The sequence below is a fragment of the Macadamia integrifolia genome, chromosome 11, assembly GCF_013358625.1.
Source record: "Macadamia integrifolia cultivar HAES 741 chromosome 11, SCU_Mint_v3, whole genome shotgun sequence".
NCBI classification, from domain to species: Eukaryota; Viridiplantae; Streptophyta; class Magnoliopsida; order Proteales; family Proteaceae; genus Macadamia; species Macadamia integrifolia.
In genome coordinates, this window is record NC_056567.1 from 19,220,612 (window position 1) to 19,246,529 (window position 25,918).

The following is a 25,918-nucleotide window of genomic DNA, read 5'->3' on the forward strand; positions in this document are numbered from 1 at the left end:
GGCAAAGAGGACAGAAAAAAAAAAAAAAAAAAAAAAAACAAAGAGCTCAAGATAGTACCTCTCAAATTCATTGGCCATGGTGGTGTCACTTCCCACCACTCAGGTAATGAAGCTTCCTCATTGTCCTAGCAGCTTCTTCTCCTCTAGTACTGGTCTCACTCTCACTCTCACTCTCACTCACTGGTTTTTTTTTTTTTTTTTTCGATTCGATTTACTGTTCAAAGCTTGAAGCCCAAGAAAAGCAGTCACATCCACTATTCCCAACTTTTTCCTAGCTTAGCTTTATAAGAAGCATATCTTCCAATTCACAATTCCCCACCAATGCACTGTCGTGATCTGCTCTGCTTCTGTGCTTGATTGCTTAAGAGTTAGTAACCTCAGCTCAATCTAGCTCCCAGTTCCACAAATTAAATTTGGTGTTCTTATGGATCATCATCTCTCGAACGATCATAAAGGTCAGTCTTTTTTATCTAGTCTTCTTCTTCTTCTTTTCAAAGCTTTACAAGCTTGCAATTGCATTGAATGAGATGGAGTATAGATTAGAATACTTCACTTGCTTGACACCTTTTTATGCAATATAAAAATCTGTTTTTGTTATTTATTTTAATTTATGTTGTCACAAGCAGTAAATGCTCATTCTCCCCCCACTTTCTCCCCAGTATATCTCTCTTTCAGGAGTCTCCTCTCTGACCCTTGTCATATTGTACTTGGCTTCCTCTGCTATAAAACTCGTCATTATTTTTTGGTTTTTATTGCAATTCATTTTGAGCAGCATCACCCTTCACTCTTATCAGCCTATGAGCTTCATTGTCTGTTGTAGTATGCTCAGTTCAACTACCTTCCTAAGACCTTTAGGATTATACCAATTTCCCAACAACTGATAAGAACATCCTGTTGTCCTGTTTTCCATTAACCTTAATAAAGGTTTCTACTTGGTTAATGACCAGAAATCAGACGAGATTTCTTATACTTTTTTCAGAATGAAACTTTTTTTTGGTAGTTTGATGAATTTCTTGAAACTTCCCATTCAAGCTTACATGTTATATCAAATGAGTTCCATTTTTGTGTTTATGTTTCTCGGTCATTTTATATAAAATGCACATTCAGTTTCATTTCAACAGTGATAATTTGAGTTTAGCTTATCCTCCTGCAAGTTCATTAAATAGCCAGAAGGGATAAGAAGTGAATTTTGAGTGAAATGTTTGTTTTGATTGCTTGATATTATTTTCTTTGAAGATTATAAATTATTTCTGCTTCACATCTACATCTCTGCACAGCCATGATTGCTCTGCTGTTTGCAGTCTCATGTATGCTCTCTTCACTTGAACCGACATAGTCAGTCATTTTCTTTTCCTCTTTGATTTAATCAAATTATTCAATCAACATTTTTAAAGAGGATTCCTAACTCAACTCTATATGAATGAAATGAGTTAAAAATTAAGGTATGTTTTTGAAAAATTTAATAAATTTTTTGTGGACACAAGATATTAATCCCATTATCTTATAAGAGATTTTTAATCATATGCTTGGTTCTCTGAGAATTGGGTGTACTTTCTCCTGTGGTAATTTTGGTTTAGTTTCTGCTGTGAGTTAATAATTGCACAAATGATAAAGTTCATAATTGAACTTGTAATGTAATATTGATGATTTGTTCTGCATTGTGGAACTACGAAGCGTTTTACTGCAATTTTTCAATCTACAGATTTGAATGGGACTCAAATGAGAGGACTTTCAAAATTACTTGCATTTAGTTATATTTTTCTTTTACTGAATGTCAATTCTATGTTTCAGATATGGAGAAAAATGACAAGGACGTTATTGTACCTCAAGTTAGCTTTGGTGGATTTGACCAAAGCATCACTGCACTAGACCTCACTGATTTCATAGAAAATGAAATTGGAGGGGTATGGAGATGTAGGCTGAAGACATCTTGGACACCTCCAGGGTCCTACCCAGACTTCAACATCACAAACATGGAGGCGGTTCGAAGAAAAGATTACTACAAGAAGGTGGTACCTCACGCCTTCGTGCATTTTATATCTCATGAAGCAAGAATGGCAGCACACAATGCTGCTGAGCGTTCTGAGCTTTTTCTGAACCATCGCCCTCTGAAGGTGAGTTTGGGACCTGAGAGCCCATATCACATTAATCAGAGGAGGAGGAATATACGTCCTTTCAAGATTCCTGCCTGTGTTGAGATTGGATCTCTCGTTAGCACAAATGAATTCCTAGTTGGCTGGAAAGGACCCACTTATGGAGTTACCTTCCTTGTTGATCCTTTTGATGCCACCTGCAGGATCCAATTTTCAAAGGATGTCCCTTTCTCATTTGAAGGCACAAGGAGACATGCGGTGATTAAATGTGACTTCAATGTGCAGTTTTTGGCGAGAAATATCAATTATTTCAGACAATACACAGACATGTATTCAAAAATAATTTTGCTGCAGCTTGATTCATCTCCTCATCTCTACTATAGAACTGCTGATGATGACATTTATGACACAGTTCCAATTGATATGTTGGACGATGAGGATCCTTGGATCAGGACTACAGATTTTACTCCTAGCAGAGTGTTTGGCAGGTGCAGTTCTTACAGGATCTCGGTCCCAGCCCGTTTTGGATTGAGATTGGAGAAGGCCATGCATTATCTAAGGGAACAGATGGTACCGGAATATCCTAGACAGCGTCTAAGGATCCAAGATGAACCCAATTTTGAGAGGCAAATTGCAGTTCACTTCTCCTGTGTTCAAGACAAGGAAGGAATTAGCTTCGATACAATGTTTTTGGTGAATGCTGTAATTCATAAAGGTATCATCAACCAACAACTGTTGTTGGATGAGTTCTTCGAATTGCTAAGATGTCAGCCAAGGGAGGTGAATGTTACAGCATTAAGGCATATATACTCTTATAAGCATCCAGTGTTTGATGCGTGCAAGAGGCTGAAAGCTGTCCAAGAATGGTTGAAGAAGAACCCTAAGCTTCTCATGAGCTCTTGGGTTTCAGATGATAATGTTGAAGTGAGGCGATTAGTTATAACTCCAACCAAAGCTTACTGTCTTCCTCCAGAGGTGGAACTTTCTAACCGGGTTCTTAGGAAATACAAAGAGAAAGGTGACAGGTTCTTAAGGGTAGCCTTCATGGATGAAGGATTCCAGCAGCTGAATTCTAGTGTTCTATCCTATAGCGTTGCTCCTATTGTTTGGGACATCACATCAAAGTCCTACAAGCAGAATACCGCAGTTTATCAAAGGATAGAGACCATTATGAATAAAGGGTTTTATTTGTGTGGTCGGAAGTATTCCTTTCTGGCCTATTCATCTAATCAATTGAGAGACTGTTCTGCCTGGTTTTTTGCTGAAGAAGAAAACGTAAGGGTGACAGATATCCTGAATTGGATGGGGAGGTTCAAAGATAGGAATGTTGCAAAGTGTGCAGCTAGGATGGGTCAGTGTTTCTCATCCACCTATGCCACAGTTGATGTTCCACTAAAGAATGTCAACATGAACTTTCCAGATATAAGGAGGAATGGATATGTCTTTTCTGATGGCATTGGCATAATAACCCCTCAACTAGCAATGGAAGTTGCAGAGAAATTGCAACTTACAGTAAATCCTCCTTCTGCCTATCAGATCAGGTATGCTGGCTGCAAGGGAGTAATCACTTGTTGGCAAAGAAAAGATGATGGGATCCTCCTCTCTCTAAGACGGAGCATGAATAAATTTGATTCTATGCACACAATCCTGGAGGTCATAGCATGGACTCGGTTCCAACCAGGGTTCTTAAACAGGCAGATTATAACTCTGCTTTCTGCCTTGGATGTCCCAGATGAAATGTTCTCAAGAATGCAAGTAACCATGATCTCTAAACTGAACCAGATGATGGAGAACAATGAAGTAGCTTTTGATGTCCTCATCTCATCATGTGGTGAGCAAGGAAATACCGCAGCGATTCTGCTGTGTGCTGGTTTCAAGCCTCAGACAGAACCTCATCTTAAAGGGATGTTATCTTGCATAAGAGCAGCCCACATGGGAGACCTTTTGGAGAGGGCTAGAATTTTTGTTCCTAAAGGACGATGGATGATGGGGTGTTTAGATGAATTAGGGGTACTTGAGCATGGACAATGTTTCATCCAAGTCTCAACACCTTCACCTCAGAACTATTTTTCAAAACATGGATCCAGATTTTCTCAGACGAAGAATGTAGAAGTAATCAAGGGCATTGTAGCCATAGCTAAGAATCCTTGTCTTCATCCAGGAGATATTCGGATTCTGGAAGCTGTAGATGTGCCTGATTTGGACCATCTTGTTGATTGTTTGGTTTTCCCTCAAAAGGGTGAAAGGCCACATACAAATGAAGCATCTGGAAGTGACCTTGATGGCGATCAATACTTTGTGACTTGGGAAGAAACTCTCATACCCCCAAGCAAGAAGAGTTGGCCACCAATGGACTATGACTCTGTACAAGCCAAAAATTTGCGACGCCCCATCTATCACCAGGTAGCTTTCTGTCTTGCCTTGATAATGTTAACTCTTTCCTGTGTTATAATTACCATAAAAAGGTGTAAATTTAACATGCAAATTTACTGAGTAGGATTCTTTAATAGGAACATTTGAGTTTTCTTAAATAGAGTACTGGATTCCGGATTCCCGATTTAAAAATTTTCTCTGTTAGCATTTTTCCTGACTTCTGCTGGTTAAACTATCTGTGACTTAGTTTGCAATTGCAATGTCTGAAATAGAGTACTTGGTTTTATGGAGTATCTAGGTACTTAGTTTGCAATTGCAATGTCTGAAATAGAGTACTTGGTTGTATGGAGTATCTAGGGCATTAAAATGTTATGACTAAAGGATATATTTCATAGTGTTGAATAAGACATTCCAGATAGAGAGACTAATCCCTTTGTTAAATGTTATGCCAAGGCAAGATTCCATGCTATTTGTTGTTGATAAATTGTCTTCCATCTAACTGGGATTGAGAAATATGAGAAACCTAAGCAATTTGCTACAATATTCTTAAAGCTTTTTGGGGGTTATAGTTCAAACGATAGCCACCTTCCCTCTCCTACCTTCAAACTTCAAACAAGAAGTCTTGGGCCAATTATTCTATCCTTATTTGGTAAACAATTATAATTATTATTATTATTTAGCCAACCCCATTAGTTGGGATAAGGGTTAGTTGAATTGAGTTGAGTTGAGTTATTGTTATTGTAAAGGAATGGATTAGGGTTGAATAAGTTTATAGTTTCTAGATGGGCTCAACAAACTTTCAAAGCGATTGTTCATGTGAACTGTTGGAAATTTCTTGGGTAGTGACCATTTATACTTGGGAGTTTCTTGTGTCTATTTTGCTCAATTTTACAAAAGGAGACTAATATTGCTTAATATAACTTCTTCTTATGTTGCTGCCTCTCTCTCTCTCTCTCTTAGATTTTGTTGTGTCTGTTATGCTCAATATTACAACAGGAGACTAGTACTGTTTAATGGAACAACTTCTTCTGCTGCTGCTGCTGCTCTCTCTTCCCCTTCGCTTTTATGACAAGCATTAGCAGAGGGTTAATTTTCCTTGTTAAGACAGAATGAACAATCTGGCTTAGACTGTTTAACATCCCCCCCCCCCCCCCAACACACACACACACACACACACAAAAAAAAAAATCTGACTAGATTAGTGTAGGCCCCTTGGTATATCATCTTTTCAGATTAACATAAAATTAAGGGTGAGGGTTCAGTATGATGCCCGCATGCAGATCCTGGGCAATGCGTGGGGTGGGAGACAAATCTGCTAAAAGGGGGAGGGGGGGGGGGTTGAGGAGAGAGAAAACATGTGGGGGCCCACCATTTATGTGTCTTGGCTTGAGGATCATTCGGACACTAGCACCATAATATTAATTGCTGAATAGAATTCACAAAAATGGATCTGCCAGACATTTCTTTTAAGGTTCTTATAGTTTTTGATGTTTCATATGAAATGTATTGCTGTATCGTCTGTCATACTATAATCATTTGTTGTTTTCAGATGCTCAATCACACGTTGAGTTCATATTAAAAATCTAACTGAATCACTATATCATCATGCTAAGTTCTAATGAGTGAAAATAGAAAAGAATGTGAATCAGAAAACATTTTTTTAATATTATTTTAGTTACTCTTGAAGATAGATGATGGACCTTTGCCTGCATTCACCCATGATAGAGCTATGGAACACATGGAATTCCACATGGTAGAGCTAAACTCAAGCTCATGGGATGAGTTCAACTCCTTAATTGAGTATTGGCTGATGCATACCAGGAAGTGGAATGATTTACCTGATCACTTGCTACACCTATTATTAGCACTGCAACTTAACAAAACTCTCTCATGGTTGTATTGGGTTTTTCTGTAACAGGACATAATTAACTTTTTCATGGAGTCCATGGTGACGGCAGAACTAGGCAAGATCTGCAATGCTCATGTGGTTCATGCAGACCTGAGTAAAGATGGAGCCTTAGATGGGAAATGCCTTGAACTAGCAGAGCTTGCGGCCACAGCAGTAGACTTCCCGAAGACCGGAAAGCTTGTTAGCTTGCCCCACCCACTAAAACCAAAAATTTATCCAGACTTCATGGGCAAGGGTGAGAACATGTCATACAAGTCGGAAAAGATCTTGGGAAGACTATATCGCGATATCCTAGATGCTCCCGATGAAGAAATGGCAGCAAATTCAGAGCTGAAACCTGAAGACATTCCTTTTGATCCAGATCTTGACATTCCAGGTTCTGCAGGCTTTGTCATCAATGCCTGGAATCAGAAGTGCATGTATGATGGGCACCTGAGGGCTCTTCTAGCCCAGTACAGCGTTAACCGGGGGGAAGAGGTGGTTACAGGACACATATGGTCCATGCCAAAGAGCAAGAAGCAACGGCAGCTGAAAGAGAGGCTCAATGGTGCCTACAATGCACTCAGAAAGGAATTTAGATGTGTTTTTGAGAACATGGATGAGGACTTCCAACAACATACTGATGATGAGAAGAATGCCATGTATGAACAGAAGGCATCAGCATGGTACCAGGTGACTTACCACCCTGAGTGGGTGATGAAATCCCAGGAATTGAATGACCCTGAAGTCACTGGCAACACACAAGCAATGCTTAGCTTTGCTTGGATTCCTGCTGATTATTTGGCCCGAATAAAGATTAAACATCGAAAGGATAACATTGATGTTGATACCAGTAAGCCCATCAATGCGCTTTTGAGCTACATTGCTGATCGAATTTGACTAGGAGTGAGGCTCTAATCATAAGCTATCAGTCTCCTCTTTAGCTCCAAGGCCACTCTGCCAATGTCTTTTGCTTTCTAGTAATCCAATGTGTGTCTTCTGTTTTCTAGTATTCCAATGTGTAATTTTTTGCTTTCAAGTTTTCAGGTCTAGTTTGTTGTATGGACCTTCTTAGCTGAGATATCTTCCTTTCTAAATCTATTAACAGTGTTATGTACTTATCTTAAATACTATTACATTTAAAAGGGGTCTGGTTTTCTCCCATGCTTATTCCTCCCAGCCGTTGGATGAGTGATTGGAGGGTTGTTGGTGTTGAAGAGGAATTTTTTTTCCCTTTTCTCATCTTCTAAAGTTAACTATTAAGTAGAGGGTGCCCAAGTACCTATAAGTTTTCACATTAAACTATTCACTTCCGATGTAAAATTATTTATTTTTTCTTCCACGTGGAAACCCAATAAAATTCTTTTGCTTTTTAATCAATTTCTTCGTTTTTTGAACAATGTATGTCCTTTATTTCAAGTTTCACCTTACAGAACAAAGAACCGAGTCTAAATTATTTACAGTAAGCGGTGAGGTACGATGAGCATCCAATAGTTGGGAGGGCTCGACCATGCACCTCAGCTGTTGGATACTTACTGTACCACTGTCTCACCACAAATGATTTTGGCGCCGAAGAACCAACTTAGAGCAGGCACTTATAGCATATAAATTTGATTAATACAGTCCAACCTCACCCTATTGAGTGGGCCAACTTAGTTTTCGGGAACAGTTCTTGAGTGGGCCAACTTAAATGATGGAAAGAGCTTTTTCATAGCTGAAAGGGAACTTGTAACTGAAAGTAGAACTCTATTGTAAGAAAAAGCTCCATCACTTGACTTTCAGGGTTGTCGAGACTCTGTTTCCTCCTCCATTCCTCTCTCTCTCATGTTTCTTGGGGGACAGGCTACTAAGAAGTCCTAGATACAATCATTTTTAATTTGCAGAAGATAAGAAAAAGAGTACAATGAGATTCCCTTCTTAACAGAAGGGGGTGACATGTGAGAATAATTAGCTTATTCTAAAGCTAATAGTGAGGGGAGTGATCACTTCCCACCCAATGTTCTAGTAGCTTCTTCTCCTCTAGTACTGCTGTCTCTCTTACTCTCACTTCACTGTACATAGCTTGAAGCCCAAGAAAAGCAGTCTCGTCCAATTGGTTTCAGTCCAACATCTACTTTCAAAACATTTAAAAAAAAAAAAGTTGAAAATTAGAGATAAACTGTAGAACATAAGATTAAATACAGTTAAATTTGACATCTGGTTCATCTAAGAAACTTATTTTCTATACAATGATCAAAATCACATAATCATCGAATCGGATATCCATTACCTACAAAACCAATAAAATACCAATATGATATCGACACAGATTGGCCATAGGTCTCTTTTACCATCCCTCATCTCACCTTATCAGAGCGCTTTTGTCCTCAAGTGCCAGATCTCAGACAATGTCCTCATTGCACATGAACTACTACACACTTAAAAAGAAATGGGACGGGGATTAATGGGTCACAATTTTCTTTAAAATATGATTTTTTTTTTTTTTACTGTTTACCTTGTCTGTAATCTGTACCATTTCACGGATATGGTAGCACTACAGTATCAATATTCAAAGTCGCAATACGAATCACCTAATACCGATTCCTCAAACCATGGTTGGGAACAGTACCTGAGTGGGCCAGCATAAATGATGAGAAAGAGCTTTTTTCATAACTGAAAGGGAGACTTGTAACTGAAAGAACTTTGATGTAAGAAAAAGCTCTCTGACTTGACTTTCAGTGTTGTCAACTTGTTGGATAACTCGGATGGGGGGAAGTTTCCTCTCTCTCTCTCTGTCTCTCTCATATGTTTCTTGGGGGAGGGGCTACTAAGAAATCCAAAATGCGATCATATTTAATTGGCAGAAGACGATAAAGCAGAAGAGAACAATGAGTAGATTCCCTTCTTAACTGAAAGGGGGTGAGATTGAGAATAAGCCTTTATTCAAAAGCTAATAGATGAGCCATTCCTTCAATTTCTTCAAAAGCTACACATAAATAAGTAGCTTTCCTGGCTAATTTTATGAGCATAAAGTGATACCCGAGATCCAATTATATTCTAAATATTGTTTTTATAGTCTTGATTGATACAAAAGATAACAATCTTATGGGGTCAGATGAAGTGGGAACATCTTCAGCTGTACTAATTCAAAGTACCACATCATGACACCTGAAAAAACAACCAAATGGTCAAGTAGAAAGCGCGGGAATATATATATGGGCAAAGAGGACATTAAAAAACAGAACAAAATAGTACGTCTCAAATCCATTGGCCATAGTGAAGTCACTTCCCACCACTCCTGTAGTGAAGGTTCCCCAATGTTCTAGCAGCTTCTTCTCCTCTAGTACTGCTGTCTCTCTCACACTCACTCTCACTCTCTGTTTTTTTTTTTGATAGATCACTTCACTGTTCAAAGTTTGAAGCCCAAGTAAAACACTCTCATCCAATTGGTCCCAACTTTTTCCTATCTTAGCATATAAAACCCACATCTTCCAATCCACATTTCCCCACCAATTCACTCTAGTGATCTGCTTTGCTTTCAGTGTTAGACTGCTACCATCTTGCCCTCAATCTGCTGCTTGTTCCCACTGCCACAAACTTTGGTGTTCTTAAGGATCATCATCTCTCGAACGATCATCAAACAGGTTCGTCATTTTAACTAATCTTCTTATTTTCAATCCTTTAAGAGCTTGCAATTGCATTGAATGAGATAAGAGTAGCTTATATTATTCTTCTTGTTTGTGAATCCTTCAATGAAATTATGTGGAAGTTAATTCAGTCTTGCTTTGTTGTTTAATGCACTTATGGTTATACCTGTTGGTGACTGTAGCATAGTGGCCTTTATTCTGACTTCATCTCTCTCTGTGATGATCCTATTTTCCTCTTCATAGATATCATATTACACACAGATCCATTTTCACAGGATCTTACACAGATTGTTCTTTTGGAACAAGATATTACTGTTGTTAGAACTGAGCTTGGCTTAGGGAGGCTTTAAAGCATATATATTAGTCCTATGTATGCAATTATCCCATCCAATAAACATATGTCCTGAGTTTGATCCATGTCATAACTTCTTATTATCACCCAAGCTAGCTCTAAGTGCCAAGAGCTTTATTGGTCTTATTGATCATCTCTCAAACAACTATTTTCAATGATGTTCGAGTTCCATTAATTTAGATGAAGTAGCTTATTATTCTTCTTGTTTGTGAACCCTTTGATGAAATGTGGAAATTCAGTCTTGCTTAGTTTTGTAATGCACTTATGGTTGGTGTGTCACAAAATGTAATGCACTTATGCATGGTTGTCTCAGAGTCACTGGACCAGTCTCAGAGTCTAGCTTTGTTGTGTAATGCACTTATGGTACCATTTTCACATAATCTATACACATATTTTTGTTTTGGAAAAATATTTTATTGTGGTTAGAAATAAGCTTGTTTTTGAGAGACTTTAAAGCATATATTTTAGTTCTCTGAGTTTGAAAATATAGATTTTGTCAAGTCTACTATACTCAACTCTCTTAACTTTTTTCTTTTCCCTTAGTAATTTAAAGCATAAATCATTGAGGTTTTTTCTTTTAGCTGAGGTATCCAACGTTTAAGAAACTATCTATGTGGCACCTCATGTTTCAAATATTATGATTGGGTTCCTTATTAATTGGGTACCTTGCATCTATCTCTCCCTGCAAATCTCCCCTCCCCTGCCCTGGCCTTGTCCTTCTGCACCCCGACCTCCCTCAACTGCTGCCCCCACCACCACCTTCTACCTCCGCCCTCCCACACTCTTCCCCCACAACTCTGTTTACCCCCGCGCCCCCCTCTCTCCCTCTTCCCTTCCTTGCCCTCGCAATTCCCTTGCCCCCTCCCCAGCACTCTATCTGCCCTGCCCCAGCCCTCGTTCCTCCGACCCCACCCTTGCCATAGCCTAGGCCACGGAAAGTATCATTCAACAGCCACGTGCTCTGCCCCCATCGATTTCTTGGCTATCAGTCCAAAAGATCACTTCAGGACTTAAGAAAGACTGGTAACAAGGTTAGAAAATTACAGCAGAATGATATTGGAAATATGTTATTCTACCAGTATATTACACATTTATGATCATTACTTATATAAACAAAGATGATTAACGATTATCATATACTGAGAATATTATTATAGTGGGACTAACCACAAAACCAAACATACAGGGCAAGAAATATAGAGGCATTAATCTACGGGTACCCCTCAGTTTGGTGGACCAGGATGATGTCTTTACAGAAGTGATTGATATGATGGTCTGCCATGCCAATGTATCATATTCACCACCACACTTAAAAATCTTGAATAGAATGGTAATTGGCTATCACATTAATGTAACGTCCACATATGTACATGATTAGAAAACATAAAGAGTTCAAAAAGCAAAGAGCAGGACGATATCATCTATCAGGTGTGAGCTTCAGAAACTGTGAATACCATGGCAAAAGTGGCATATTGGCGTTCCATGAATGGAGAAAGCTCTTCACCTTTTCTTGTGCATAAAAGGCAAGAGAATCTGGGTTTTCTGTACACTCTTTAAGTCTTAAATACCAGTAGAGAAAATCACAATCTTGGTTTGGAAACTATTAGGTCACACTTTTAAGCATCCTTGCCCTTAGATTAGAACGAATTATCCTCAGTTGAGAATAGATTAATTTTTATTTTGTAATTTTCTCTTAATTTTATTTTACATGTAATTAGGTAAATTTTACTTTATTTTTATCTTCTTCTTCTTTTATTTTTTATTTTTATTTTCATGCTTTTAGGATATAATCATATAGATTAAGATTAATTATGCATTTATATATTTTTTACATACATATGTTAGGACCAGTTTATTTCTTTGTTATCATATTTAGGACTTTTGCTGTATAGAAATATTATTGTCAATTAAGGTTTTATTTTCTATTTTACTAATAAACAATAACTTAGGTTAGCTTCTTTTATATTATTCTATCATATAATGGTTGATTTGATTAGGTTGGATTATGCATACTAACATTGCTTTGTAGCACAACTACATTTAGGTTAATCTCTTTCCTTTTCTTTATTTCTTAGATTCATGTCTTTGATTTTAATCCTATGTCCTTTTTTCGATCATGATGTGTGTATTTAGGATAAAAATACCAAATGACTAGAAAAAACAGTTTAACTGGGTGGACCGAGGTGCCTCACACCTTCCCCTGTTCGCACCTTGATGCTAAAGGAAACTCTCCATTTTCCTTTTAGCATTGCACTGCTGGAGTAAAGAACAGATACATATAGAACATGTGCTGTAGGAAGAAAATCAATGCCTCCAACCTTGAGTGTAACAAATCTTGATTCTGTTATTACCTATATTGAAATGTCACTGATCAGAAAACCAGTTCTACTTGTTTCTGTTTCTTCATATTATTCTGAAGATTCCAATTGTAGCTTAAAATACTCCATTTGCTTGGCACCTCTTGATGCAGTATAAAAATTGGATTTTATTATTTATTTTAATTTATCCTATTGCGAGCATTAAATGCTCATATCCCCCTCTACTTTCACTCAAACGTCTCTCATGGGCATTACTTTGCCATTTCATGTCATCATTCCTCTCTCCCCAACATATCTCTCCCCATTATGTTTGGCTTCCCTTTGCTATACAACTCGTCTCTATTTTCTGGTTTAGTTTGAAATTCACTTTAAGCTGCATCACCCTGCACTCCTGCACTCTAATCAGTCTATGAGCTGCTTTGTCTGTTGTGGTATGCTTTTCTAGAAACTACTTTGTTTCAAAATAGGATATGAGGTATTAAAGTAGATAATCTATTCTCCCTTCCCCACCCCCCCCCCCCCCCAAAAAAAAAAAAAAATCTTGCTCAACTGCCTACCAAAGATCTTTAGGATTATACCAATTTTCCATCAAAAGGCAAGGCATCCTATAGTCCTGTTTTCAGTTACCTTCAATGAAGATTTGGTTAACTTGACCAGAAATTAGAAGAGACATATTGTACATTTCACAACTTAGTGGTTTATTATACTTTTTCAGGATGAAATTTTTTTTGTTACATCAAATGAGCTCCATTTTTATGTTTTTGTTTCACAATCATTTTATATAAAATGCACATTCAGTTTCAATTTAAACGGTGATAATTTTAGTTTAGCTTATTCTTCTGCAAGTCCATTAAATAGCCAAAAGATTTACAGAAGGGATAAGGAGTGAATTTCAACTGACTTTTTTTAGTTTTGATTGCTTCATATTATTTTCTTTGAAGATTATTAATTACTTCTTCATATCTACACCTCTGCACAGCCATCATTTGCTCTGTTGTTTGTGAGTCTCATGTATGCTCTCTTCACTTGAACTGACATGGTCAGTCATTTCCTTTTCCTCTTTGATTTGATCATATCATTCCATAAACATTATTGTAGAGGATTCCTAACTCAATTCTATATGAATGAAATGAGTAAAAAACTAAGGTATGTTTTTTGAAAGATTTAATGAATTTTTTGTGGACACGAGACATTAATTCCATTATCATATAAGAGGTTTTTAATCATATGCTTGATTCTCTGAGAATTAGGTGTAGTTCTTTCTCCTGTGGTAATTTTGGTTTAGTTTCTGCTGGTGTACATTAATTATTGCAGAACTGATAAAGCTCAATTGAGCATGTAATAACTGATGATTTCTTCTGCATTGTGAATCTACCAAGTGTTTTACTGCAATTTTTTTCAATATACAGATTTGAATCAGACTCAAAATGAGAGGACTTACAAAATCATTTGCATTCAGATATATTTTCTCTTACTGAATTTCAATTCTATGTTTCAGATATGGAGAAAAATGAAAAGGATGTTGCTGTACCTCAAGTAAGCTTGGGTGGATTTGACAGAAACATCACCGCACGAGACCTCACTAATTTCATAGAAAATGAAATTGGAGGGGTATGGAGATGTAGGCTGAAGACATCTTGGACACCTCCAGGGTCCTACCCGGATTTCAACATCACAAACATGGAGGCTGTTCGAAAAAAAGATTACTACAAGAAGGTGGTACCACACGCCTTCGTGCATTTTAGATCTCATGAAGCAAGAATGGCAGCACACAATGCTGCTCAGCGTTCTGAGCTTCTTCTGAACCATCGCCCTCTTAAGGTGAGTTTGGGACCCGATAGCCCATATCACATTAATCAGAGGACGAGGAATACACTTCCTTTCAAGATTCCTGCCAGTGTTGAGATTGGATCTCTTGTTAGCCCAAATGATTTCCTAGTTGGCTGGAAAGGACCCACTTCTGGAGTGAACTTCCTTGTTGATCCTTTCGATGCCACCTGCAAGATCCAATTTTCAAAGGATGTCCCTTTCTCATTTGAAGGCACAAGGAGACACGCGGTGATTAAATGTGACTTGAAGGTGGAGTTTTTGGTGAGAAACATCAATTACTTCAGACAGTATACAGACATGCATTCAAAAATAATTTTGCTGCAACTTGATTCATCTCCTCAACTCTACTATAGAACTGCTGATGATGACATCTATGAAACAGAAACAGTACCAATTGAAACATTGGATGATGAGGATCCTTGGATCAGGATTACGGATTTTACAACTAGCAGAGTGATCGGCAGGTGCAGTGCTTACAGGATCTCGGTCCCAGACAAATTTGGATTGAGATTGGAGAAGGCCATGCATTATCTAAGAGAACAACGAGTACTGGAACATCCTAGACAGCGGCTAAGGATCCGAGATGAGCCCAATTTTGAGATGAAAGTATCAAATCACTTCTTCTGTCTTCAGGACAAGGATGGAATAAGCTTTGAGTTAATGTTTTTGGTGAATGCTGTTATTCATAAAGGTATCATCAATGAACACCTGTTGTCAGATGAGTTCTTTGAATTACTAAGAAGTCAGCCAAGGGAGGTGAATGTTACAGCATTAATGCATATATACTCTTATAGGAATCCAGTATTCAACGCATGCAAGAGGCTGAAAGAAGTCCAAGAATGGTTGAAGAAGAACCCTATACTTCTCATGAACTCTAGGGGTTCAGATGATAATGTTGAAGTGAGGAGATTAGTTATAACTCCAGCCAAAGCTTATTGTTTTCCACCAGAGGTGGAACGTTCTAACAGGGTTCTCAGGAAATACAAAACAAAAGGTGACAGGTTCTTAAGGGTAGCCTTCATGGATGAAGGATTTCAGCAGCTGAATTCTTTTGCTCTATCCAATAGCATTGCTCCTATTGTGAGGGACACATCAAAGTTCTACACGCAGAAAACCACAGTTTATCAAAGGATAAATACCATTATGAATAAAGGGTTTTATTTGTGCGGTCGGAAGTATTCCTTTCTGGCCTATTCACCTAATCAATTGAGAGACTGTTCTGCCTGGTTTTTTGCTGAAGATGAAGATGTCAGGGTGATAGATATCATCAATTGGATGGGGAAGTTCAACGATAGGAATGTTGCGAAGTGTGCAGCTAGGATGGGTCAGTGTTTCTCATCCACCTATGCGACAGTTGATGTTCCACTACAGAAGGTCAACATGAACCTTCCAGATGTAAAGAGGAATGGATATGTCTTTTCTGATGGCATTGGCATAATAGCTCCTCAACTAGCAGCAGAAGTTGCAGAGAAATTGCAACTTAAAGTAAATTCTCCTTCTGCCTATCAGATCAGGTATGCTGGTTGCAAGGGAGTAATCACATGTTGGCCAAGAAAAGATGATGGGATCCTCCTCTCGCTAAGACAAAGCATGAAAAAATTTGAGTCTATGCACGCAATCCTGGAGGTCATATCATGGACTCGGTTCCAACCAGGGTTCTTAAACAGGCAGATTATAACTCTGCTTTCTGCCTTGGGTGTTCCAGATGACATTTTCTCAAGAATGCAAGATGATATGGTTTCTAAACTAAGCCAGATCCTGGAGAACAATGATATAGCTTTTGATGTCCTTATCTCATCATGTGGTGAGCAAGGAAATACCGCAGCGATTCTGCTGAGTGCCGGTTTCAAGCCTCAGACAGAACCTCATCTTAGAGGGATGTTATCTTGCATAAGAGCAGCCCAGATGCGAGACCTCCTAGAGAAGGCTAGGATTTTTGTTCCTAAAGGACGGTGGATGCTGGGGTGCTTCGATGAGTTAGGGGTACTTGAATATGGACAATGTTTTATCCAAGTCTCAAGACATTCACCCCAGAATTATTTTTCAAAGCATGGATCAAGATTTTCTCAGACAAAGAATGTAGAAGTAATCAAGGGCATTGTAGTCGTTGCAAAAAATCCTTGTCTTCATCCAGGAGATATTCGGATTCTGGAAGCTGTAGATGTGCCTGATTTGCGCCATCTTGTTGATTGCTTGGTTTTCCCTCAAAAGGGTGAAAGGCCACACACAAATGAAGCATCTGGAAGTGACCTAGATGGCGATCAGTACTTTGTGACTTGGGAAGAAACTCTCATACCTCCAAGCAAGAAGAGCTGGAAACCAATGGATAATGACACCGTAGAACCCAAAAAGTTGCGACGCCCCATCAATCACCAGGTAACTTACTGCCTTTCCTTAATAATGTGGACTTATACATGCGTTATATATATATATATAAAGGCGTAAATTATTTAATATGCAAATTCTTTGGGTAAAAATATTTCTTTTTATCTTGGTTATGGACATTATTTCATTGATCTATGCAGTAAGAGCTATCAATTAAATTCTATAATAGGAACATTAGAGCCTTCTTATATAGAGTACTGGATGTTGATGCTGGATTTCAGATTTCAAGATTTTCTCAGTTGCCAACTTACCATTTTTCCCAATCTTCCGTTGGTGTTGCAACTATCTGTGACTTAGTTTGCAGTTGCATTGTCTGAAAGTGTTATTTGGGTGGTACACTCAGAATTCACTAGGTTGCATCAAGTATCTGGGGAATTAATATGTTATGACTTATGGACTTCATAGTGCAGAATAAGACATACAAAATGTAGAAAGACTATGATGCCTATGAAAAATGTTTTGCCGAGGCAAGACTCCATGCTAATTGTTGTTGATAAATTTTTGCCCCATATAACTGGGATTGGGGATTTAGCAATATCAGAAGCCTCAGAAATATGCTGAAATATTCTTGAAGCTTTTTAAGGGGTTTGGATTAAATGACATCCACCTCCCCTCTCCTTCAACCTTCAAACGAGAAGTCTTGGGCCAATTATTCTATTCTCTTCCGGTGACCAATGCCGGGGGAGTAATGGAAGAGGAATGGATTAGGACTGAATAATTTTCTTTTATCACCTTTATGAAGGCCTGAATTATTTTCTTTTATCACCTTTAATATGAACTTTAGCCGACTGTCAACTACTTAATATCCAATTATAATCTAAATGGATCACTATATCACCTTGCTAAGTTTCTAAAGTTATAATGAATGAAAATGAAAAGATTGTGATTCAGAAAACATTTTTTCTTGATATAATTCTAGTCACTCCTGAGGATAGATGACAGACCCGTGGAACAGATGGTATTCCACATGGTAGAGCTAAACTCAAGTTCATGGTATAAGTTTAACTCCTTAGTATGCATCTTTTAAATGTGTTGGAAAAGGATTGAGTATTGTCTGATGCATACCAGGAACTGGAATAATTTACCTGCCCACAATGGCGGAACTGATTCATTGCCACACCTAGTATTAGCACTGCAACTTAAAAAACTTTCTCATGACCATGTTGGTTTTTTGTGTAGCAGGATGTAATTGACTTTTTCATGGAGTCCATGATGACTGGGCAACTCGGAAAGATATGCCATGCTCATGTGGTTCACGCAGACCAGAGCAAAGATGGCGCTATGGATGGGAAATGCATCAAACTAGCAGAGCTTGCGGCCACAGCAGTAGACTTCCCCAAAACTGGAAAGCTTGTTAGAATGCCCCACTCACTAAAACCGAAAATTTATCCAGACTTCATGGGAAAGGATGGGAACATGTCATACAAGTCAAAAAAGATCTTGGGAAGCCTATATAGCGAAATCCTAGATGCTCCCGATGAAGAAATGACAGCAAATTCAGAGCTAACAACAGAGGATATCCCTTTTGACCCAGATCTTGAGATTGCAGGTTTTGCAGGTTTCATTATGGATGCCTGGAATCAAAAGTGCACGTATGATGGGCACCTGAGTGCTCTACTGGCCCAGTACAGAGTTAATCGGGAGGAAGAGGTGGTGACAGGATATATATGGTCCATGCCTCAGAGCAAGAATCAAAAGGAGATGAAAGAGAGGCTCAGTGGTGCCTACAATGCACTCAGGAAGGAGTTCAGACGTGTTTTTGAGAACATGGATGAGGATTTCCAGCAGCTCACTGATGATGAGAAAAATGCCATGTATGAACAGAAGGCATCAGCATGGTACCAGGTGACTTACCATCCTGAGTGGGTGCTGAAAGCGCAAGAATTGAAGGACCTTGAAGTCAACTGCAACAAACCGGCAATGCTTAGCTTTGCTTGGATTGCTGCTGATTACTTGGCCCGAATTAAGATTAAAGGTCAAAAGGATAAAATTGATGTTGATACCAGTAAGCCCATCAATGTGCTTCTGAGCTACATTGCTGATCGAATTTGACTAGGAAGATTGAGCCTCTCATCATAAGTCTTTGGTTACAAGGCCACTCTGCCAATGTCTTTTGCTTTCTAGTATTCCAATGTGTGATTTTTTCTTTCAGGTTTTCAGGTCATAGTCTGTTGTATTGACTTTCTTAGTCTGTTGTGTGGACCTTCTAAGCTTAGATACCCTCCTTTCTAGATCTATTAGTGTTATGTACTGTTGTACGGACCTTAGCTGAGATACCTTCCTTTATAAATCTATTACAGTGTTATGTACTTATCTGAACTACTATTACATTTAAATGGGAGTTGGTTTTCTCTCATGATTTCCTACCCTGAGTCTTCGTTTACAAATTCTGAGGTTTAATTTTTGGAGAGAGGTTTCAGGCACAACAGTGCTCTTTTGGTTTTCCACACCAACAGTTCATTTTGCCAACATGACAGTACCTGTTGGTCATTTCACACTTGGAAAGATGAGAATTCCCTGGATATGCCAAATATAAACTTTGAGTCATCCAGTTCAACCAAATGACCCTTTCTAAGGCTGTTTATCTTGCTTTTAAACCAATCACGGACCTACAGATTGTATTTCTTTAAGGCCAGAATTGCGGTTGCAGGGACCGGATCAACAGTCTAGGAAGCCATTCCAAGTTATAAGTTATTTCCCCAACATGACATTATTAATTGGCATTCAGATTTTGTGGACATGTTACCATGTAATTATTTAATCAAATAAATTGATTGGAAATCCAATCTATATTTTCCAAGACAATAATGTTTCAAAAACTATCAGAAAACCCCAAATTCATTGAAGAGAAGTGAACAATGGAGATAACTGTAAAAAACACAGATTAAATACGGTAGAAATAGGACACTAAATTTGATATCTGACTCATTTAAGAAACTCCCTTTCTATCCAATGGTTAGAATGACTAAATCATCAAATCCATAAGGTTAAAATCGGCTATGACTTATACACCTTCTCGAATGTCAGTCCATCTAGGTTCACATATTCCATGAACCCAGTGTTATTGTGAATACCTAAAGTTCAATCTCCCATGATTGGTTTTTGAATCTGTTTTATTATTAAGTCTAACAGTATACATTTTATTTCATGTTTGATAGTTTGATCTTCATTTTTTTGGCTATTGTTCCATTCTTTTTAATCAGTAAAAGAGCAGAAAATTCAGTGAAACTTGCCTCTGGTAGTAAGATCGCCAAGTTTGTTGAGTCAAACTCCCAACTTCTAAGGCTTCAACCATAACCGGCCGCCAATTGAAACGGAATCGATGGGCGCCGATCACCATCCTCGATTTCGTCTCTCAGACTCTCTTTCTTTCCTGGTTTCCTCCCCCTGATGTCTCTGATTCTCTCCTCTATCCAACATGGTCACCTTGGAAAAACCAAAAGATGAAGAATCGATGGATTCAGTCGTTGCAGATCGATCCTTTTCAGAAACTACTTTATCAGTCCTCTGGTTCTCTCTTTATCTCCGGGTTCTCCAGTAGTAAGTAGAAACTTCACGGTGTACATGATCATCAACAATCCATAAAAACTGTAAAAATTTTCCTGTTCTATCAATCACTAGGAAGCCCATCTTCATGAGTTAGGACTACTATTCAATTCCGCAACTTCATTTTTAAAATATAGTGCGATGCATAATACTAGGAAACATTTCTGAAATTCGTTAAAAGAAAGGTAATTGATTCCGAATGGGTCCTCTAGGGGGTGTCAATCAGTCGGATTGGGTTGGTCTCGGTTAGGCCTAACTAGGCTTGACGGTGTAAAATCCTTGCACCATGAACGCCCGTTTACTTAAACGGGCCTAGATTTGGGGGGCATAGTACGGTTTATAATCGGACCAGTTGGTGTTGGGCTTTAATCGGACTACCATAAACGTGCCTTATACGGGCTACAGACTTATTTAATTCTAAACGGGCTCTAAACGGGCCTACCCTAAAATCATTTTTTAAAATGATTAAACTATTGGCTTTAAAACTACTAGAGGATAACATTCACAATTCCGGAACCAAGGGAATCATGTCTTTAACAATTGAACAATTGATAACAATTGAATGTCCCATTTAGCAAGATCCAAAGGAATTATATATATATATATATAATCATGTCTTTAAAATGTAATCTAAGTTGCAAGAATTACACTCTTTTTAACAATTGAATGTCCCATTTAGAATGTGGATATTTAGGTCCTATATATTCTTTACTCATATTTTGTAGTATTAGTGGTAAAATAGGTATTTAGGCATTTTTTAAGGGGGTCGGCCCAGTCGCACTAAATGAGTCGGCTCTAGTGGGCTTCTTAAATGAGTCGGGTCGGTTGGGCATCCGACGGGCTAATGGCCTGCACCGTGAATGACCGTTTAATAAACATGTCTGGCAGGTCGATTCAAGTCGGGACTTAAGCGAGTCGGGCTCAGTCTGGCCTACCGGTGTGGACTTAGGATTGACACCCATAGGGTCATCAGTGCTCCCAATCCTTGGATTTGCGCAACACAGTGTAGCGCACTAAGATAGCAAATTACTCTCATGAGTCATGACCTTAATAACATAAGGGCAAGAGATCGCCTCTTGGTTGCATGATCCCTGCAACAACGTAGGGATCAATGAGAGTGCAGCAAATGGAACTTCTATTTTTTCACTCGGGTGGGGCCAGTAATTTTGCATCCCTAATGTCTGAAGGTCACGTGACCAGGCAACTTTGTTCTTCCCATAATATAATTACAACCACTAAAAAGTATGAGAAAAAATTGACTAGTGGCACAAAAGACCAATGAGGAATTGCACATGAGCATCAATAGATGATGGATTCTATATTTCACATCGGTGAGAATTTCCCCAAAGGTCCAAGCAGTTTCCTTAGATGAATCAATATAAACAGCACACTACATAGAACAACTGGATGGTCTATAATAGGCAAAGTGGTGTAATCTCATAATTAAACAACAATAGGAAAATGGGGGTATTAGAAGGAATTTCAGATAAGAGTTTTAAGATCAAAGATCCATGACATGTCATTATGGATCAATTGGATGGAGCTAAGGAGGAGAATAAAGAAATACAATATTGTCCTGCGAAGAGATAGCAAGAGGATAATATAGCCTTCGGTTCCCTCACCTCAGACTTTAGAGTTTGTAGGATAATTTCTTTCTCTTGCTGAATAGAGAGAAATTACGATCTCATATCAATGTGAAAGTCAATCTAGAAGCATAATGGTATTACGATCTCATATCAATCATATTAAAATGGTGGGGGTTAGGAAGTTCCGAAATTTCCTGACTTTTTTTTTTTTTTTGTACAAGAAAATTTAAGAAGTACAAAGAGAAAAAGGGGGTTAGGACATGCCCTAGTAGTAAGAATATGAGCATATGAATAACTCGATGTTGGGATCCTTTATCATATTAAACATATGAATAACTCTATAGTATTTCGAATACAAGAATCATCAACCAATCATAAAAGATTAATCATGGGTGTGGTCCCTAAACTAAGAACAATAAAGTACTCTCATCTTAAAATACATAACCATATAGATTTACCATATCTATAATAATCAATGAGACATCCATGACATGAACCATAAATGGAAATAAAGAAGTACCTATGTCCCATGAACATAGATCATGAACCTCTGTCCCATGTGGTTAAACATTACTCCCATGAAGATGACAATGACGAACTACACAAGTGGAGTCCTTCTATTGAGATTTTCTACAGCCTCTTACTCTAGGGTTTCCTCTCTTTCTGTGCACTTGCTTTTGTGAAAAGCCGTGCTCCCAAAACCAAAAAGGCATTAAGTAAAGTAATGGCTACAGGGACCGTCAGTATTCTATTTATGATAGAATCCCTAAAACCCTGTTCCACTCTCACAATGGAAAGAGCTAGGAGTTTCCTAATCAGAGTGGGTCTATAATTAATTGGACCCAATGGATCAATCGGTATCAGTTAAGCCCACATAAAAATCCTGACACTCGAAACCCTAAAAAATGAGAAGCTAATAAAGAGATATCTCGAACAATAGTCTAGAGTTCAGCGGAGGCCGAATCTGAATCACTATTGATATCATTGACCACCTGCAAGCAATCAGAAAAGCATATCAAGTAGAAGATGCAATTATCCACGGTCCATCAAACAAGTGAACGCAATGCAAGGCCTTCAGCAATATCTGGGGGAGACCAATACTATCTGTGACTTAGTTTGCAATTGCATTGTCCGAAATAGAGTACTTGGTTGCATGGAGTATCTAGGGCATTAATTTTTTGTGACTAAAGGACATACTTCATAGTGTTGAATAAGACAATCCAGATAGAGAAAGAGTGATGCCTATAATACATGTTGTGCCAAGTCAAGATGCCATCTAACTAGGATTGAGAAATATCAGAAACCTAAGCAATTTGCTACAATACTCTTAAAGCTAAACACATGGGATTCCACATAGTAGAGCTAAACTCAAGCTTATGGGATGAGTTTTAACTCCTTAATTGAGTATTGGCTGATGCATACCAGGAAGTGGAATGATTTACCTGATCACTTGCTATACCTATTATTAGCACTGCAACTTAACAAAACTCTCTCATGGTTGTATTGGGTTTTTCTATAACAGGACATAATTAACTTTTGCATGGAGTCCATGGTGACAGCGGAACTAGGCAAGATCTGCAATGCTCATGTGGTTCATGCAGACCTGAGTAAAGATGGAGCCTTAGATGGGAAATGCCTTGAACTAGCAGAGCTTGCAGCCACAGCAGTAGACTTCCCGAAAACCGGAAAGCTTGTTAGCTTGCCTTACCCACTAAAACCAAAAATTTATTGAGACTTCATGGGCAAGGGTGAGAACGTGTCATACAAGTCGGAAAAGATCTTGGGAAGACTATATCGCGATATCCTAGATGCTCCCGATGAAGAAATGGCAGCAAATTCAGAGCTGAAACCTGAAGACATTCCTTTTGATCCAGATCTTGAGATTCCAGGTTCTGCAGGCTTCGTCATTGATGCCTGGAATCAAAAGTGCATGTATGATGGGCACCTGAGGGCTCTTCTAGCCCAGTACAGCATTAACCGGGAGGAAGAGGTGGTTACAGGACACATATGGTCCATGCCAATGAGCAAGAAGCAACAGGAGCTGAAAGAGAGGCTCAATGGTGCCTACAATGCACTCAGAAAGGAATTTAGATATGTTTTTGAGAACATGGATGAGGACTTCCAACAACTCACTAATGATGAGAAGAATGCCATGTATGAACAGAAGGCATCAGCATGGTACCAGGTGACTTACCACCCTGAGTGGGTGATGAAAGCCCAGGAATTGAATGACCCTGAAGTCAATGGCAACACACAAGCAATGCTTAGCTTTGCTTGGATTCCTGCTAATTATTTGGCCCGAATTAAGATTAAACATCGAAAGGATAACATTGATATTGATACCAGTAAGCCCATCAATGCACTTTTGAGCTACATTGCTGATCGAATTTGACTAGGAAAAGTGAGGCTCTTATCATAAGCTATCGGCCTCCTCTTTGGCTCCAAGGCCACTCTGCCAATGTCTTTTTCTTTCTAGTAATCCAATGTGTGTCTATTGTTTTCTAATATTCCAATGTGTGATTTTTGCTTTCAGGTCTTTGTTTGTTGGATGGACCTTCTTAGCTTCCTTTCTAAATCTATTTCCAGTGTCATGTACTTATCTGAAATATTTTTACATTTAAAAGGTATTTGGTTTTCTCCCATGCTTTCCTTCCCTGAGTCTTCATTTACAAATTCTGAGGGTTAATTTTTGGAGAGAAGTTTCAGGCACATTTAGATAAGAAATTGGTGCAATTAAACCTTCAACCCAATGTTATTGTGAATATTTCTCAGACCATATTCCCCCACACTCCAGCCTTGTAGAATTTATGAAAGGAGAACGAATTGAAGGGAGAACATGGTTTGAGGAATTGGAAAAGAACCGGAATTGATCTCATCGGTAGCACTCTATCATGAGACCCGCCTGATTTCATGTTTGTTCACTTTGGGGTTTCTTTCACTCTCTCTCTCTCATGGGTTGAACATCGTCGCCTGGTTTCCTTCACTGTAACAAAGAAAGAAACCCTAGGCTTTGATACTAGTTGCTGGCCACTTGGATAGAACTATGGTTCGGATTTACCAGGTTCCGCAAGATTTCGTCCTCACACTTCTCAAAATTACTTCCAAAAAAATTAAATCTAATTATAAATATATAGCGAAAAAGTCTAATGTCGAAAATTATAAAATTTCCTTCAAATAAAAAATTCAAACGGACTACACCAGTACTCCTTGAATTAAACTACACTGAATACAAGACATTATACACCAAAGGGCTCCTCTCTGATTCTTTTAATATCCAACATTTCCAACACCATCCACCGGCTGCAAGGGTTTGAACTAAGGGTGTTAATTGGTTCGGTTTTGATTTAAACGGTGTGGATCGATTCGGTTCACATTTATTTGACTAAAATCATAACCGCACCATTTACTAAACGGTTCCACTTTCTGAAACGGTGACCATTTTGTAAACGGTTTCAATTTCCACGATTTCTAAACGGTGTCAGTTTCACGGTTTTAAATGGTTTCGATTTTGGTTTATTTCATACATTTTGTAAAACGGTTCACAATCGGTTTGTTATAACTGGCGACCATCTCTAAACTGAAGAGCACAAGCTTACCCAAAAATAATTGGCAACCACAAATAAGAGATTCTATATTAACGATGGTATGCCTTAATTTGATAATCTAGTGCTATTTCTTTGCATGGCCATTCTCAAACATTTAGAACTAATATTATACAACATCCAAATCCAGCCTTCTATAGCATAAAATATTAAAATGACAGGTGGTTCAATCAAAACACCCCATCTATGATAACATAATAACATACTAACATATATGGATTACTAGTTCATGATCTAAAGCCTAAACTTGAACTGAATTATAATAAATCATACCAAAGCAGGATGTGCACTTAATTTAATTATTAATTGTTATACGGAT

General features: G+C 38.3%; 2 protein-coding genes, 1 long non-coding RNA gene and 1 pseudogene across 3 annotated transcripts in view; 3 read left to right on the forward strand and 1 right to left on the reverse strand.

Moving 5' to 3' along the window:
• Nucleotides 1-227: 227 nt before the first annotated feature.
• Nucleotides 228-7,518, forward strand: LOC122093456 (RNA-dependent RNA polymerase 6-like). The gene is made up of 3 exons (XM_042663806.1): nt 228-455; nt 1,792-4,496; nt 6,385-7,518. The coding sequence occupies exons 1-3, from the start codon at nt 425-427 to the stop codon at nt 7,252-7,254; spliced, it is 3,606 nt and encodes a 1,201-aa protein (XP_042519740.1). The 5' UTR covers nt 228-424; the 3' UTR covers nt 7,255-7,518.
• Nucleotides 7,519-9,258: 1,740 nt separating this feature from the next.
• LOC122093724 overlaps nt 9,259-25,918 on the reverse strand; it is a 44,737-nt gene continuing 28,077 nt past the window's right edge. Inside the window, exon 2 of the long non-coding RNA XR_006144539.1 lies at nt 9,259-9,501. This is a non-coding gene — a long non-coding RNA (uncharacterized LOC122093724). The remainder of the gene's footprint in view (nt 9,502-25,918) is intronic.
• On the forward strand, nt 9,725-19,219 carry LOC122093722 (RNA-dependent RNA polymerase 6-like). The gene is made up of 3 exons (XM_042664172.1): nt 9,725-9,977; nt 14,149-16,856; nt 18,048-19,219. Exons 2-3 carry the CDS (start codon nt 14,151-14,153, stop codon nt 18,915-18,917), a joined length of 3,576 nt encoding a protein of 1,191 aa, XP_042520106.1. The 5' UTR covers nt 9,725-9,977; nt 14,149-14,150; the 3' UTR covers nt 18,918-19,219.
• On the forward strand, nt 23,448-24,404 carry LOC122093723 (annotated as a pseudogene).